The following is a 13,411-nucleotide window of genomic DNA, read 5'->3' as shown; positions in this document are numbered from 1 at the left end:
ATGGATAACGGTCATCAAATCACTTTCAATACAAATCCTCTCCGCCTGCAGTACTTGCATGCCTCTCCATAATCCAATTCAGCTGTTTATGTTCTATGTTTTCAATTAGTTCTGTGTGGGCTTTTGCTTTGCTTTCTGTCATTTTGATCTGGGCCTCGTTGGCTTTGTATCTATCTGTGCTCATCTTCACCCTTCAATATAAGCTTCACATTTATCCCCAGAAAGGGGCGCCACAAGAGAGTACTCTCTGGTACGCTTCCAAAAGCTCTGGGCTACCCCACAAGTCTACCCAAGAATTTTTAATAAAAAATAAAAACAAATATCAAAAAAATAAAAAAAAAAACTTCATGTAGATTTGATTATAATTTACAATCATAAAACCATGCAAAATACAAAACTTTGGTATAAATTTCTTTTTTTTAATATTTATACCCATTTATAAGATGCAACATCCGAAAAAAAAAAAAAAGACAAATATAGATTAGACCTTCTGCTCACCCTTCTACTCTCTCTCTGTTCTCCTCTCTTTCCCCTCTCTCCTCTATTTCTCCTATTTTACCTTGAAACAAATAGAGAAGAGCATCAGACTCTGTTTCTCCTCTTTTGTCTTGAAAGAAAGAGAGAAAAGAGCGTGAGACGCCTTTTCCCTCAAAACTGAGGTCCCAAATCAGTACAAGGCCCCACCACGCCCGGAACCTAGTAGTTCTGGGTGGTTTAGTGCACATGTTTGTACACAAATCCATGTTGAGACAATGCACCGGAAAAATTCCTGATCAGTACAGTACAGTAAACCTGATCGTTTGGTTCGGTACTGCATCCCTAATTCATCAATGCACCCATCAATACAATTAATCTCATGCTACATCCACGGAAATACTCAAGTATGAACTCATCGTTGTTAACCCAATCTTATTTAAATCAACAAAACTTTATACACTTTCGTTGCTCAAATATGAGCTTGGAGACAGGACGTTCTTTGTGATCGCTGCGAGTATATTCGATCCACTTTCATTCTTCTAACCAAGGACCTTCTCATGTTATGTCACGTTGACCTACAATCCCCCTTGATTATCTTTTGAAGTGCTTTCTTAGCTTCCTCCAAAGTCTCCACTCCATGCTCCACTTCGAATGATAGCCTCTGAATGTTGAACTGCATAGCCAACGTTTATGAGTCCTCAAATAAATTATAAAAAAAAAATCACGTGATCATTTAAAATATGACCGACTGTAGATTTACAGAGACTGCTGCAATAGCCAAAAGCATTCACAAAAGCATAAAAGCATATATTAGCTAATTCCCAGACAAGCAGGATTACAGGAAGATATGGTATCTTGACAGCGGAAGGATTGAGATTAGTCAGCATTAGAGAGAAAAGACGGATCACTTGGTAAGATACTCATATTTAGACACTTGTAATGAAAAACAATGTGAAACATAGGGTTTACAAGGACATGCCTTTTCTAATAAGCAACTCCATACCCCGCATGAGTAAAAACGTGTATTCGAAATGCCCAGAATGGGACGGTACCACTGAAACCATACTCTTCCAATACAAAAAGCATCAAGATGCCAAGAACCCGTGTACCAGTATGTAATAGCTGCATCAATACTTACTAACGGTAGCATACTCAAATCAGAGCAATGCTTACCAAAATATTTTCTTTTTCCTTTTTCCGAAGCTGTCAGTTTCATTACATACTCATCAGTGCCAGTTTCATATCATTCTAATCAAAAACTGGAACAGGATATGTTACTGGCATTAAAACCTTGAGTATAAATTCCTTATCAGGAGGAAGAAAAATATAGGAACTGGAGGAAAACATGCACGTATGCATATGCATGCGTTCAGGCAATCTTATTATGAACAATAGCATGCTTTTTAGATTTTAGTAATATGAATATTTTAGTAAGCTAGCTCTAGACACCCGAATTCAGAAGTCTATTGATCTGAAGTGGCTCGTCAACAAGCCACAATCTTACAAGAACATTTTTTAAGTCATTGCCATCACATATCTAATATTTCAAGGACCTTTATCATGATCAGATCATATTCATCCTTGCAGTTGACAACTTGATTTTACTCACTTGGAGTAGACATATTTATTAGTGTTTGGAGATCCACAACATACCCTCATATAAGCAGCTTTTTCAGTTAGAAACGCCTGTACTAAAACATCCATGGCTGACTTCCATAACATATATAAACATGACATGGATAAAGTCCCAATGCAAGTTTCCCGCTGAAATGTTATACAGAACAATACCACACAAAAGGATCCAGAGATTTTTTAGAGTTTGTGAGATACTAATCCCCTGAAAAAACAAACAACCAATAGACTCCACAAGCTGGATTACGAACAACTCTTGGTGTATACTTCCTAAGGCACCCTATTCCCATCAATGTGGGTCACAACTAGGACTCCAATGAATTGCATCAATAATTCCTCACAAGCTTTGATAGCATCCAGTCACCTATTTCCCACTTTCGGATAACCCTAGTTCCACGGTGAATGACATGGCAGGTGTTCACAACTGTTCACTTTTCTAGGCAGCTGGCAGTCATATGAACCAACGATTTCTATGGTGGTGCCTTTAATGAGCAGAATTTCCTCTTAAGATGGTTTCTTGAGTCCAAAATCATATTCATCTCCATTATGTTTAAATCTAATCACTAGACCACATATACTCTTATTTTTTATTTATCATATGGTTTCTCATTTATCACATGGATCTGATCCATTGCAGAGGATCATGATGTCTAAATGTCAACAGTAGTTGACAAAGCATAACATCCATCTGCTATGAGATAAGTCCTGATAGCAGTTTCAATGCCTGACAATCTTCGTTCACCATCTTGAGTTCAATAGAAGAATCCTAACCATCACAATAACAGATCACAAAACAAACCCGGCAACAACTAGCTAAATGTTTTGAGTTTTGCAACTCGTACCTGTGCGCCTTGGCGAACACGTATATCAGTCCCTTTGCTGTCTATGGATATGAGAGCTGCATCATCTATCTCTACTTCTGTAGATAAAAGTTTCTTAAGTGGTTTTGAGAAGATTGCATTCAGTTCCTGTCCAAAACATAAATATTGGGTTGCACATTAATGAGATAGTAGGAAGCTATTGGTTATTTCAAGATCCAAACCAGAGAAATAAACAAAGTGACAGTAATAAGTCAAATTGTTTGATGCAACAAAAGCAGCACTCACAAGAATACCTTAAGATTTTGTTCACCACCATCAGCAGCAATCTTGTCGGGTTGAATGGCCTCATATTCCTTGACATCTACCCATTGAACAGTACCAAAGCCTCCAATGAAGTATATATCACTGGTAATAATTATATGCAAGATCAAGACCATGTATATGACCGTGTTTGTAGCAGACAAGTGTAATAAGAGAAAAATAATGATAATTTGCAACAAAACAGAAAGGTAGAATAGAACATCCACTAAAAATGCAAAGGCATTAAAATAATGCCATGGCCTCAAGTTTCAATTCATTTGGAAATTAGTCCCCTGAAGAACTTAATACAGAGTGGAAGCAGAGTTATATTTGTATCATGATAGTGATACATACAATAATAAATAGAATATCATGTTAGGCAGTGGACACATGCATCTCGACAAGTTTGTAACAGTCATAAAAGGATTATTAAAATTTGATCATTTGGCATTGAAATACTAAAGTAGCACAATCTAATAGTTGACATTTTCCAGTAGAATCCAGAGCAGCACTGTCATGAGAGGCATGTAGTTAATTAGAGAGAGAATTAATCAATGGGTACCCTCAATGTAAGGAGCTAAACTGGATCAAACGCATCCATCATGGGAAGCCTTCTGCAGTCAAAAAGCAAATGATTAATTTAATACCTATGATTATCTAGTGAACTCTATCCAACTAACTTGCAGCTATTAATGCTATCATATGCCACTCCCTCCTAATTGCATTTGAGAGGGAAATTACTTGCCTTGCTAAAAATATTAATCAACTTGTTTATGTCACCAAGAATCTTTGGGAGAACAGAATAAAAAACCTGCCAGGGAAAATCCTCCTTACCCTGCATCTATTTCTGTTGCTCTTTTCTTCATCATGTTTCTCCAAGGTAAGGGATCCAATCTTCATCAATTTAAGTTTTAAATTTCCAGCCTCAGTCATATTTACCCCTCTTCCTGTTGTAATAGGAGTGAACCAATTCACATTTTCACCGAAATTGAAACATAAACTTTCCTGTCACCTCTTGCTATTCACATTTTCACGGAACTTAAAGCTGGCTCCCCAAATCTTCTACCCTCAAGCCCTCCCACCCATGCATGCACGAACAGATGGATGGATGGACAGACACGCACATACATACATACATATGTACATATGCATACATGCGCGTGCGCGCACACACAAAATTATATATATGTATACAAAAAATCATAGCTATGTCTTACATTGACAATAATTTCACTCAAGGTTACTCCTTTTTTCAACAACTATTTGTGTCTTTATGCAAGAGTGTCTTGGAATGAGTTAGTGGTAAAGAGTTTGTGCCAAAAACATGTCTCTGTCATCCTTTTTTCGTTGGCTGCTAGCATTGGTGAACATTAAATAATGCTCAAGAGCAGATAACTTCTGTTCAGGGAGTTTTTGACTACAAGGAGATAGATTTTGAAATAAAAATGCCATGAAACACATTTTCATGCAAAGATACCTTCTCTTGATGCAATTATTCCTAATTATTCCCATCCTATCACCAATATGACACCCACCAGCCACCATTACTCCCTTCGCCAGTTAAATTAGGTAGCACACATAGCTGAGTACCAGTTGTCAATGGGGGAGCAATGAAGCTAATGGATGGAGACATTAAAGTGGCTGCAACAGTGGAAGGTGAATGGAAGCAATGGAAAGATTGATGGTAGCTGTGCATCACTGAAGGTGGAGATGGAAGATTTGGAGTCCAGTAAAAGCATAGCACCAAAAGTATATACTATTTCTCCCTCTTTCAATCTCTTATTAACCTTATAACTTCATCAACAATCACAGTAATAAGGGGGGTAACCTATTTAGTCCAGGTGAAGATGTCATGTCACAGATGCAGCGGTTGCATCTGGCAATAAAAATGATTCATCAACATGGGAGAAAGATTTTTTATGGTATCAAAAGATTCTTCCAGTACATACAATCAAGGACTATAAGATCTCTCTTTTTTCCCTGAAACAAGGAGTATTCTTAAAAGGACAAACTTCGTGAAACTATTATGGTACATTTGAGATGAGTTCTACCATATGATATGATACTGAGTATGCTCTGCAGTTTTCAGATTTAGCATCTAAGGTTCATTTTTAAATTACAGGCCCTAGACAGCACACTCTAAATACCCTCAACTGAAATGCAGTCCAAAGCTGTATTATTATCATTATTACCTTAGCCATTTTCCCTAACAAAAGAAAACAACATCAGTTTACAGGTCCACATCTGAGCTATTTCATTGTTTCTTAACAATATAGGTAGCATGACGGAGCATAATTCCACTTAAACTACTAATTGTAATCTAACCACTTTCACTCAAATAACTTACATATTTTCTTTTTATTTTTCCTGGGTTTTTTATGAGTATACGCTTATAATATCTCAAATTGCATGTATACTATTGCAAATTTACTATTTGCATGTATATCCTGGTAAGTTATATATTTTTGCATCACTTTCCTTATTAAGCTATGTGCAAAAAAAATAATTTATAAGGGTACACATATCGATAATTAGTTTGCAAGGGCATACATACAATTTCAGAAATTTATAAGGCTATATATGCAGAACGAAAAAAATTCTAATGGTAGACATGTAAATAGAAAATTTGTGAGAGTATACATGCAATTTCAGATATTTATGAGGGTGAACGCACGCACGCATGCGCACGCGCGCACACACAAAGAAAAAAAATTGTGAAATGGCACAAAACCTGAGGCATTTTGAACTCAGTTTGATCCCTTAGTGGACCAAGGTATCAAACCACTAGACCAAAAGGGGCCTAACAGTTACAGTAATAGAAATTGTAAGAATCTTACATTAAGAATTAGAAAGCACTTAAACACCAAGAAAGAAAAATCATCCCACTTATATTATTCTACTAGCCCAGCAGATTTATTTTGCAAACTCTTAAAAGAATACACTTACACTTATATTTGTTAAAGCATATTTTGTATTTGTGATAGAAGACAAAATTTCAACATATGCCTAACCTTTCTTCCCCTTTTTAATATGTTTGATAGTTTCGTGCTCTTATATCAGCTATGGTGCATATGAGGATGCAAGATCCACTATCAGCTTTTTGTCCCCAATTTACAAGCTGGCAGCAATGATAACATGGGGAAAGCAAACAGTGGACGACCCCTGTTTGCTTATGCCCTGTCTGTTTAAAGAACTTTTGTCCTTATACATCTTATTTTTAGATTGTTGTCATGATGCAAGACTAAACGCCAGCAAGAAAAGTTCAGGACCAAACCTTATGTTCTGCATCCTATAATAGTAAAAGTTTCCCCATTGCTGGGATGCCCATTGTTGGTGTTTTGCAATATATTGCTTGCGAGCCCACTCCTGAAGTAGCCACAAAAATGTCATTTTAAGAAACATTCATGCATCTAAAAAGATCTAGAAAGAATTATTCGGTCGCATGCCTTTCATTAAAACTGAGGTTTGGATTTGGACAAGCAACATACCATCAAAAAGGTATTTACAATCACAAAGCAGTTGAGCACTAAACGGAAATTTCCAGATAGTTCCAGGCATTATTAAATGTTGCTCTACAGAAAGAGCATACTATAAATCATGCAAGCCCACTAAAGTGACAAACTCTTCCATATGAATTTGACAAAAGACAACCTCACAGATTCTGAGAGTTCCAAGGAGTGTGAAAGGTGCTCATATGATCTCAAATAATAATATGATAACAAGCAAGTTTGTACTAGTCAAAATTTGTGCCGCTTAGAAGTGTAAATTTAGCATTTCATCGAACTGAATCACATTCCTTTGGAGACAGAACCACATATAATGTGACACTTTGTATGCACCTGTACTACAGGCTGGTGCTAAAGGCTGTGGGAGAAATGTTGCATACATGTGCTGCATGCATTTACTTTCACATGTATTACTAATTCTTGTCTGGTAGCACTCAAGTGACAGAAAAAAAATATGCCTTATAAAGTTGTAAGCAACTGCACCATTCTAGTACACACTACTGTTCTTCAAGATTTATGACAAGATGATGTTGATTTTCCTACTACTGACACTTTTGAGAATCTTATAAGCATCGGGAAGTCCTTTGTGATCATAAATCAGATCAGTTGATTTACTATACTGCAAATATTCTTATTATTAGGTCATAAGAGTATAACATAAGTTTAATTTCATTACACCCGGTATTTTCTAAAATAATTGAATATGTTCATGACTAAGATATTCAGTTCCAAGCCAGAGACTACATTCACCTTTAATGATTTGCCTCATTCCAAGGAAATCCAGCTCTGATGAAACAATTTGTGAAGTGATTAATATCAGGTGAGGATTGTGAATCTGATAAATCCTTGTGTATAGACTTTATGATTTACATTGTAATATATATATATATATATTGAAGCATTAACATGACCTAAACTTATGGTATTATTAAAGCAAAAACATGAGCACAGATGGTGCAGGAACCAGAAAATCACCGGCTTAAAGAATGCAAAGATGGAGATAAATAGTTTAACTCTTCTAGAATGCATGCTTGTCAAGTGATTGGAAGTCTACATACATGAACCACCAGATAAAGAAAATCAATTAACTAAGGACATAAATCAGATATAGGATTATCCCATAGTGTATTGGAAGCAATTGCCAAAATTAATCAGCAGATGATAAATGGACATTCTATACCTAACAATACCTTGTTAAGATGTTCAAGTATACCCTGAAAAGTCATATTCAAAAAGCAAGACTTCTGTAATGCACCATAGCACAAGTAGAAAAGCATCATGATTTGTACCTTTTCTTCCGTTGGCTGGTGTATCTATTCAGTCCTTTGTTATACTCATACAGCCAGTTTTTCTTTTTCCTAATAAATTTTCTATCATTTATCAAATATATATAATTCTCTCCAGCTTTTGCTAAGTGGTATCATTTAAAGCTATTTCATCAAACTCCATGCACCTTTACAGAGCTTTAAGCCTAACTTATATAGTGGGCTTCCAAGACACATGGTTTTGACCAAATATAATACTAAGACAAATTGTATGGTACCGAAGTCTTCTAGTAGAAAATTGTGAAGCTTGTTAACTTTAATGGCAAGAGATCAAGTCAAACAACTTGAAGATTGCGAGATGTCGGATAGAAATCTTTGAAAAAAATTCTTATTTATTTATTCAAGTTGTTGTTCTCCAATAAAAATCTTTATCTTATGGGAGCACTTCTTTATTCTTCAGCTTTACATGTTACCATTGCAGCAGCATTGAACTTGAGTAGCGTGCTAAGGATGAAGACACTTTGATATGAATATCTTTTGCCTTCTCCTAGAAGCCTCCCTACTCAACATATCACTCTCACCATAATCTCCTTGTCCGGTTGTCCTCATCATCCTCTTTCATGAAATATAGATCAGTTTTATGCATCCTTGCAAGCAACAGTAGTAACCAGCTGGCAGTCCTTGGAATAGCCAATTGATGAAGTATAATAAAAGAAACACCTAATAGGTGCCTGCCCTTGCATTCAGACACCCACACAAACAAAAAGAGAGAGAGAGAGGAGCACGAGCTCTAAGAGATACTACAAGATGATGAAAACCACTGACCACTTAGACTTGATATGGGTTTCTTCCATTTGGGCATGTATAAACATGTCAAGTTTGAGTTATCTTGATTAGCATATCAGGCAGTTAGATCTGGTTGAAAATTGAACTACTTAGAAATAACTAAGATAAACTTCCTCTGTTTGAGTGTGTGCATCTATGTGTGCATGACTGACCATAAGCACAAAACTGATACAGCTAAAATATTCTTTTACCAGAAAATAGTTCGCTGGCATGAAAAGAACAAAAAATGAAATGAGTTAATCTAGTTAGCTATGAACCTGCTGGTCAGTTGGAAGAGGGATAACATCACCAAATATTGTCACACGTGCATTTGATAAACCACTCCATCCAGGTATCTGCAAACAAGAGAAAGCTAAAGACCGAGTGAAAACGGGAAAAGTGGTCCTCCAAAGATACTTCTAAGCATAAGAGTCACAACCTGTACAACAAGAGTGCATCTTGGATCTGCCAACAGATTCCGTGTGTGTATGGCCAATGGTGACAGTGAAAAGATTGGATCTGCATAGAATTGTAAATGATAGTATATGAGATTTCGAATAGATATTACACATATGCAATAAAATTTTAAGCTAACTTACGGCCCATTGAATCTGTTGCAAAGTCAACTAGAGAACCAAAAGGATATCCTGCACGACGATGATGCATCCGAGACATTACAGTGCACAAATGAGCAAATCTAGCCTGTTTTGTAAAAATGAACAGTAAAAGTAATATGGTCAACTAAAAAGAAACTAAAAGGCCTTGAGAAGCATTCGATAATTAAAATCAAAGCACTGAATTAACTAATAGAAAAGGAAAAAAGCAGAGTATACTACTTAGATATAACCTTACCTGCTCCATCAGATTACGAACAGCCAAGGCTGGTGGAGGTAAATCATGGGCAGAGGTTGCACTTTGCACACCACCAGAAATAGGTGTTCTAAAAAGCCCAGCTCTAGATCCACTTGTTCCACTTCCACAAGCGACAGGTGATGCCATCTCTGATTTGTCAACGATGCCAGCTTCATGGCTATTATTGTGACTCAGATTACTCTTTAATAGTACAAGAAAAACCATCAGAAAAACCATCAGGGTAATCACCCATCAATCATTTCCCATTTCTAGTTGCTAAATAAGCGATCTAGAAATCAAAGGTCATAATATAGGCAAATGTATAAAAACCTTCATCTGATTTGAGGAAAAAATGAGTCCTGATTTATTACAAGTCACAGTGTTTGCTTGCTTTAACTTCTCCTTCACCTCAATGAGCTTTCAAATACACAAGAGGTCAACTCAACATTGTTCCAACAATAAACAACCTATCTATGCAAGATATGAGCCCAAAATATATATATATATATGAAACAAGTAGAAAGCAATAATAAGAAAAGTTCTTGTATTGCTCAATAGAAGAGACTACGCTTAAAGAAGTTGAGCCCTTGCCTCAATTGTCAGCTAACTGTCATGTGGTCTTTTGTCTCATATGATGGGATAAGATTATAAAGTATAGCACCTTTTACACGGCTGGAAACGGGTGTTTTGAAGAGCAATGCACTATATGCAGTTGCTGCACCTACCTATGTAGCAGTACTTATCAGATGGACTTTCTTTGTGGGTGGGGGTTTGCGAAGAGAGAAGGATAACCTTAAAATCAGACAAGTTAAAACCATATGAATCAACAGCTCCAATCACAGCAAGTTGATGAGGCAACTGATTACAGACCTATTTGATCTGGAGGTGTTTGTCAGACTTGAAGAGATCAAAGATACAGAACTGGGGGTAGAAAAGCGCTAGGAATAAAATAGCTTTTCATGCTTTCTTTCAAAGGTTATACATGGTTGCAGAGTGGAACACATAGCTACCTTCTAAGAATTGTGGAGGCAAAGCAGAAATTGATAGGTTATCCACCCTTACATTACCAAAAGAATAACAGGGTAGAGAAGATAAAATGATTTAGATCTATTAGCCATTGAAATGAGGTTAATCCAGAAACTAATCAATATTTTAGGGCTCAGATCAGTGATCAGCAAACAAATAGATCAGTCTCTTAACATTATTCATCAAAGGGGGAATATAAAAGAGTGATTTCTTGGAGGCCTTGACAGGTTGCCCATCTGACCAAGGTGTACACTCTTCAATAAAGAACACAGTAGTGCAACTTGTAGGAGAACTCTAACCAAGTGATTCATTTTTCAACTTTGCCTTTTGTCTTTTCCCTTGTTCCTTTTTGCTGGTCAAGGGACTAAATAGAATGCTTTGAAGGCACAATAAGTGAGGATCTCAGAAAGCCTATATTCGCTAGAAAGTTGAGGGTATAATAGATTTGAAACTTGCAAACAACCTTCCTTTTTTCTTCATTTTCTTTTTCTTGCAGACTGAACTTTAATCAAGTGGTGATGTTGGAATCTTTTTTTCTTTTACTATTTCTAAGATAGCTCAAGAAAGAGAAAATCTGCAACAAGCATGACCGACAGTTACTTATAAAGCATTTACTGTAAGCCCTGCTTTAACTCTCTTTGAGTCTTTATTCATTTATGAATTTCAAATTTTATGACTCAGTTGCAGATTGGACATTATTTTTCTCAAAGACAATTATTTCAAGAATTCAAACTATAATTTGAGTTAAAACTAAGGTGTCTAACAATGCACCAAAAACCGTTCTTAGATCAGACCTTATAGTTCTTATCTCAGAAATCAAACTGTAGAAACAAGAAATCATCTCATATAACAAAGGATCAAATCTTTTGGTTGAGCATTGCTTTTCTCAAAGACAACTATTTCAAGAATTCAAATTATAATCTGAATTAAAACTAGAGCATCTAGCAATCCACCAAAAACTGTTCTTAGATCAGACCATCAATGTAACTCATATAATCAAGATACCATTCTTACCTCAGGAATCAATTTATAGAAACAAGAAACCATCTCATACAACAAAAGATCAAATATTTAAGGCAAGAAAAATACCTTAATCTGAAGCAAACCCTAGTCGGTCATGAAGCTAGACGTATTCCTGAGCGCCCCAACCCTCCATTTTCTTTTTCTTGAGAAGGATTTTTAAGAAAAAAGAAAAAAGAAGCAATATTGGGAATTTTCCGATCTACTGGTTTATCTTTATCTAGAGGTGAACTTTACAGGGAGATCAACTCAAGAAAGAGAGTATGTAGCCTATAGGAAGCAAATAGTTAGTTAGATGCATATTACTCGCTACAAGCCCTACTGCTACCCACTTCCAGTCTTCCATCATTTCTAAATATCGATTTCCTATAAACACAAATGCAGATTGTACTACTCCAATAATTCAAACAAAAAATTTGCGGTAAAAGTAGGGCATCTAAAAAATGCACCAAAAACCTTTCTTAGATCATCAAACCATCAGTTTCAATCTCACCGATTCAGTTCTTACTCAAGAATCAACCTAGAGAATCAAGAAATCATCTCATATAACAAAAAGATCAAATATCGAAGCATGAGGCGATGAGGATACCTTTTCCGGAGGCAAACCTTCGTCGGCAATGAAGCCAGGCCCGTTGCCAAGCGCCCCCTCCTCTGCCCCGCCGCTGCCGGAGACGTCATGGGCGAGAGCTCTGAACCTGCTCCAACTTCTCCAGGTGCTCGATTCCGACGATGACGAAAGCCTAAAGGAATCGAAATTCTCACGGGTTTTCAAGAACCCACCACGTCCAAAGGAAGGAGCTTTGAGCAGGGAAGGGATCGGAGGCTGGTGGGAAGGAGAGATCTCGGCGAGCCTTGGAGGAACAATCAAACTCGACAGGGCTTCCATGGATTCGAACCAAGAAGAGCAAGAATTCTACAAGGTATTATGGTTAGCAAGAGGAGGCGCTCGGGGGTTTTGGGGAGGGAGAAAGGAATCGACACGGGAGTGGGGTTTGGGACCCGTAACGGTGTAGGGGTTGTATCTTTCGCGCGAATGAATGATTCATCTTCCTTCTCGCGAATCCACCGACGGATCGCGCCAACATCGCTTTGAGAGCTGTGCGGGCTGATGAAGGAGAGAACTTCAGTGCTTTGAGAACTGTTTGACGTGCGATCCAACGGACGATATTATGAAAAAAGATCAATCATTCTTTTTCGCGAAAGATACAACCCGAACCTATAGTGTTGCCACCAACATAGAAGGGTTTTATGAGAGCCCCAAGGGGGGATGTACAAGGTTTTGGCGAAGAGATCAGATCAAATGTCTCCTATCACACTGGAAATAGTTATATGTACCAATAGGTCCTCGACATGTTTCTGGATTTCGTTCAAAATAACCCGTCTCGCTGAAATTATGACAATTATTAGCGCCATTGATGGAAAAATTTTTAAATATATTTAATCTAAGTCATGCAATATAAATAAATTTAATAAACAAATATCATATTGATATTTTAAATTAAATAATTCTACAACATCTCAATATATATTATTTAAACCACCTCAACACACTACCAAGGTGGTTGCAAAATTTTTTATCGATAGTATTTATGATAACTTAAGTCCATCCTAAAATTTCTCTATTGTTATTAACATACTAACAGCTAGTGTATATATACATATTTTTTTAAATAAAGAATTTATATAT

At 36.7% G+C, this 13,411-nt stretch overlaps 1 protein-coding gene across 2 annotated transcripts; it reads right to left on the bottom strand.

Moving 5' to 3' along the window:
* Positions 1-874: 874 nt before the first annotated feature.
* Positions 875-12,708, bottom strand: LOC105049325 (uncharacterized). Of its 2 annotated transcripts, XM_010928947.4 has the most exons (10): positions 12,314-12,708; positions 10,009-10,095; positions 9,679-9,879; positions 9,426-9,528; positions 9,266-9,345; positions 9,105-9,182; positions 6,505-6,596; positions 3,224-3,335; positions 2,952-3,077; positions 875-1,150 (listed from the first exon to the last, which is right to left on the bottom strand). In XM_010928947.4, the coding sequence occupies exons 1-10, from the start codon at positions 12,608-12,610 to the stop codon at positions 1,043-1,045; spliced, it is 1,284 nt and encodes a 427-aa protein (XP_010927249.1). In that variant the 5' UTR covers positions 12,611-12,708; the 3' UTR covers positions 875-1,042. The 2 variants fall into 2 exon arrangements, with proteins under 2 accessions (XP_010927249.1, XP_010927250.1); XM_010928948.4 differs by lacking the exon at positions 10,009-10,095 and having other exon boundaries at positions 12,314-12,703.
* Between the last annotated feature and the right edge of the window lie 703 nt (positions 12,709-13,411).

The sequence above is a fragment of the Elaeis guineensis genome, chromosome 7 (assembly GCF_000442705.2).
Source record: "Elaeis guineensis isolate ETL-2024a chromosome 7, EG11, whole genome shotgun sequence".
NCBI classification, from domain to species: Eukaryota; Viridiplantae; Streptophyta; class Magnoliopsida; order Arecales; family Arecaceae; genus Elaeis; species Elaeis guineensis.
Note: the sequence above shows the minus strand (reverse complement) of the source record. Positions and strands in the feature narration are given on the sequence as shown.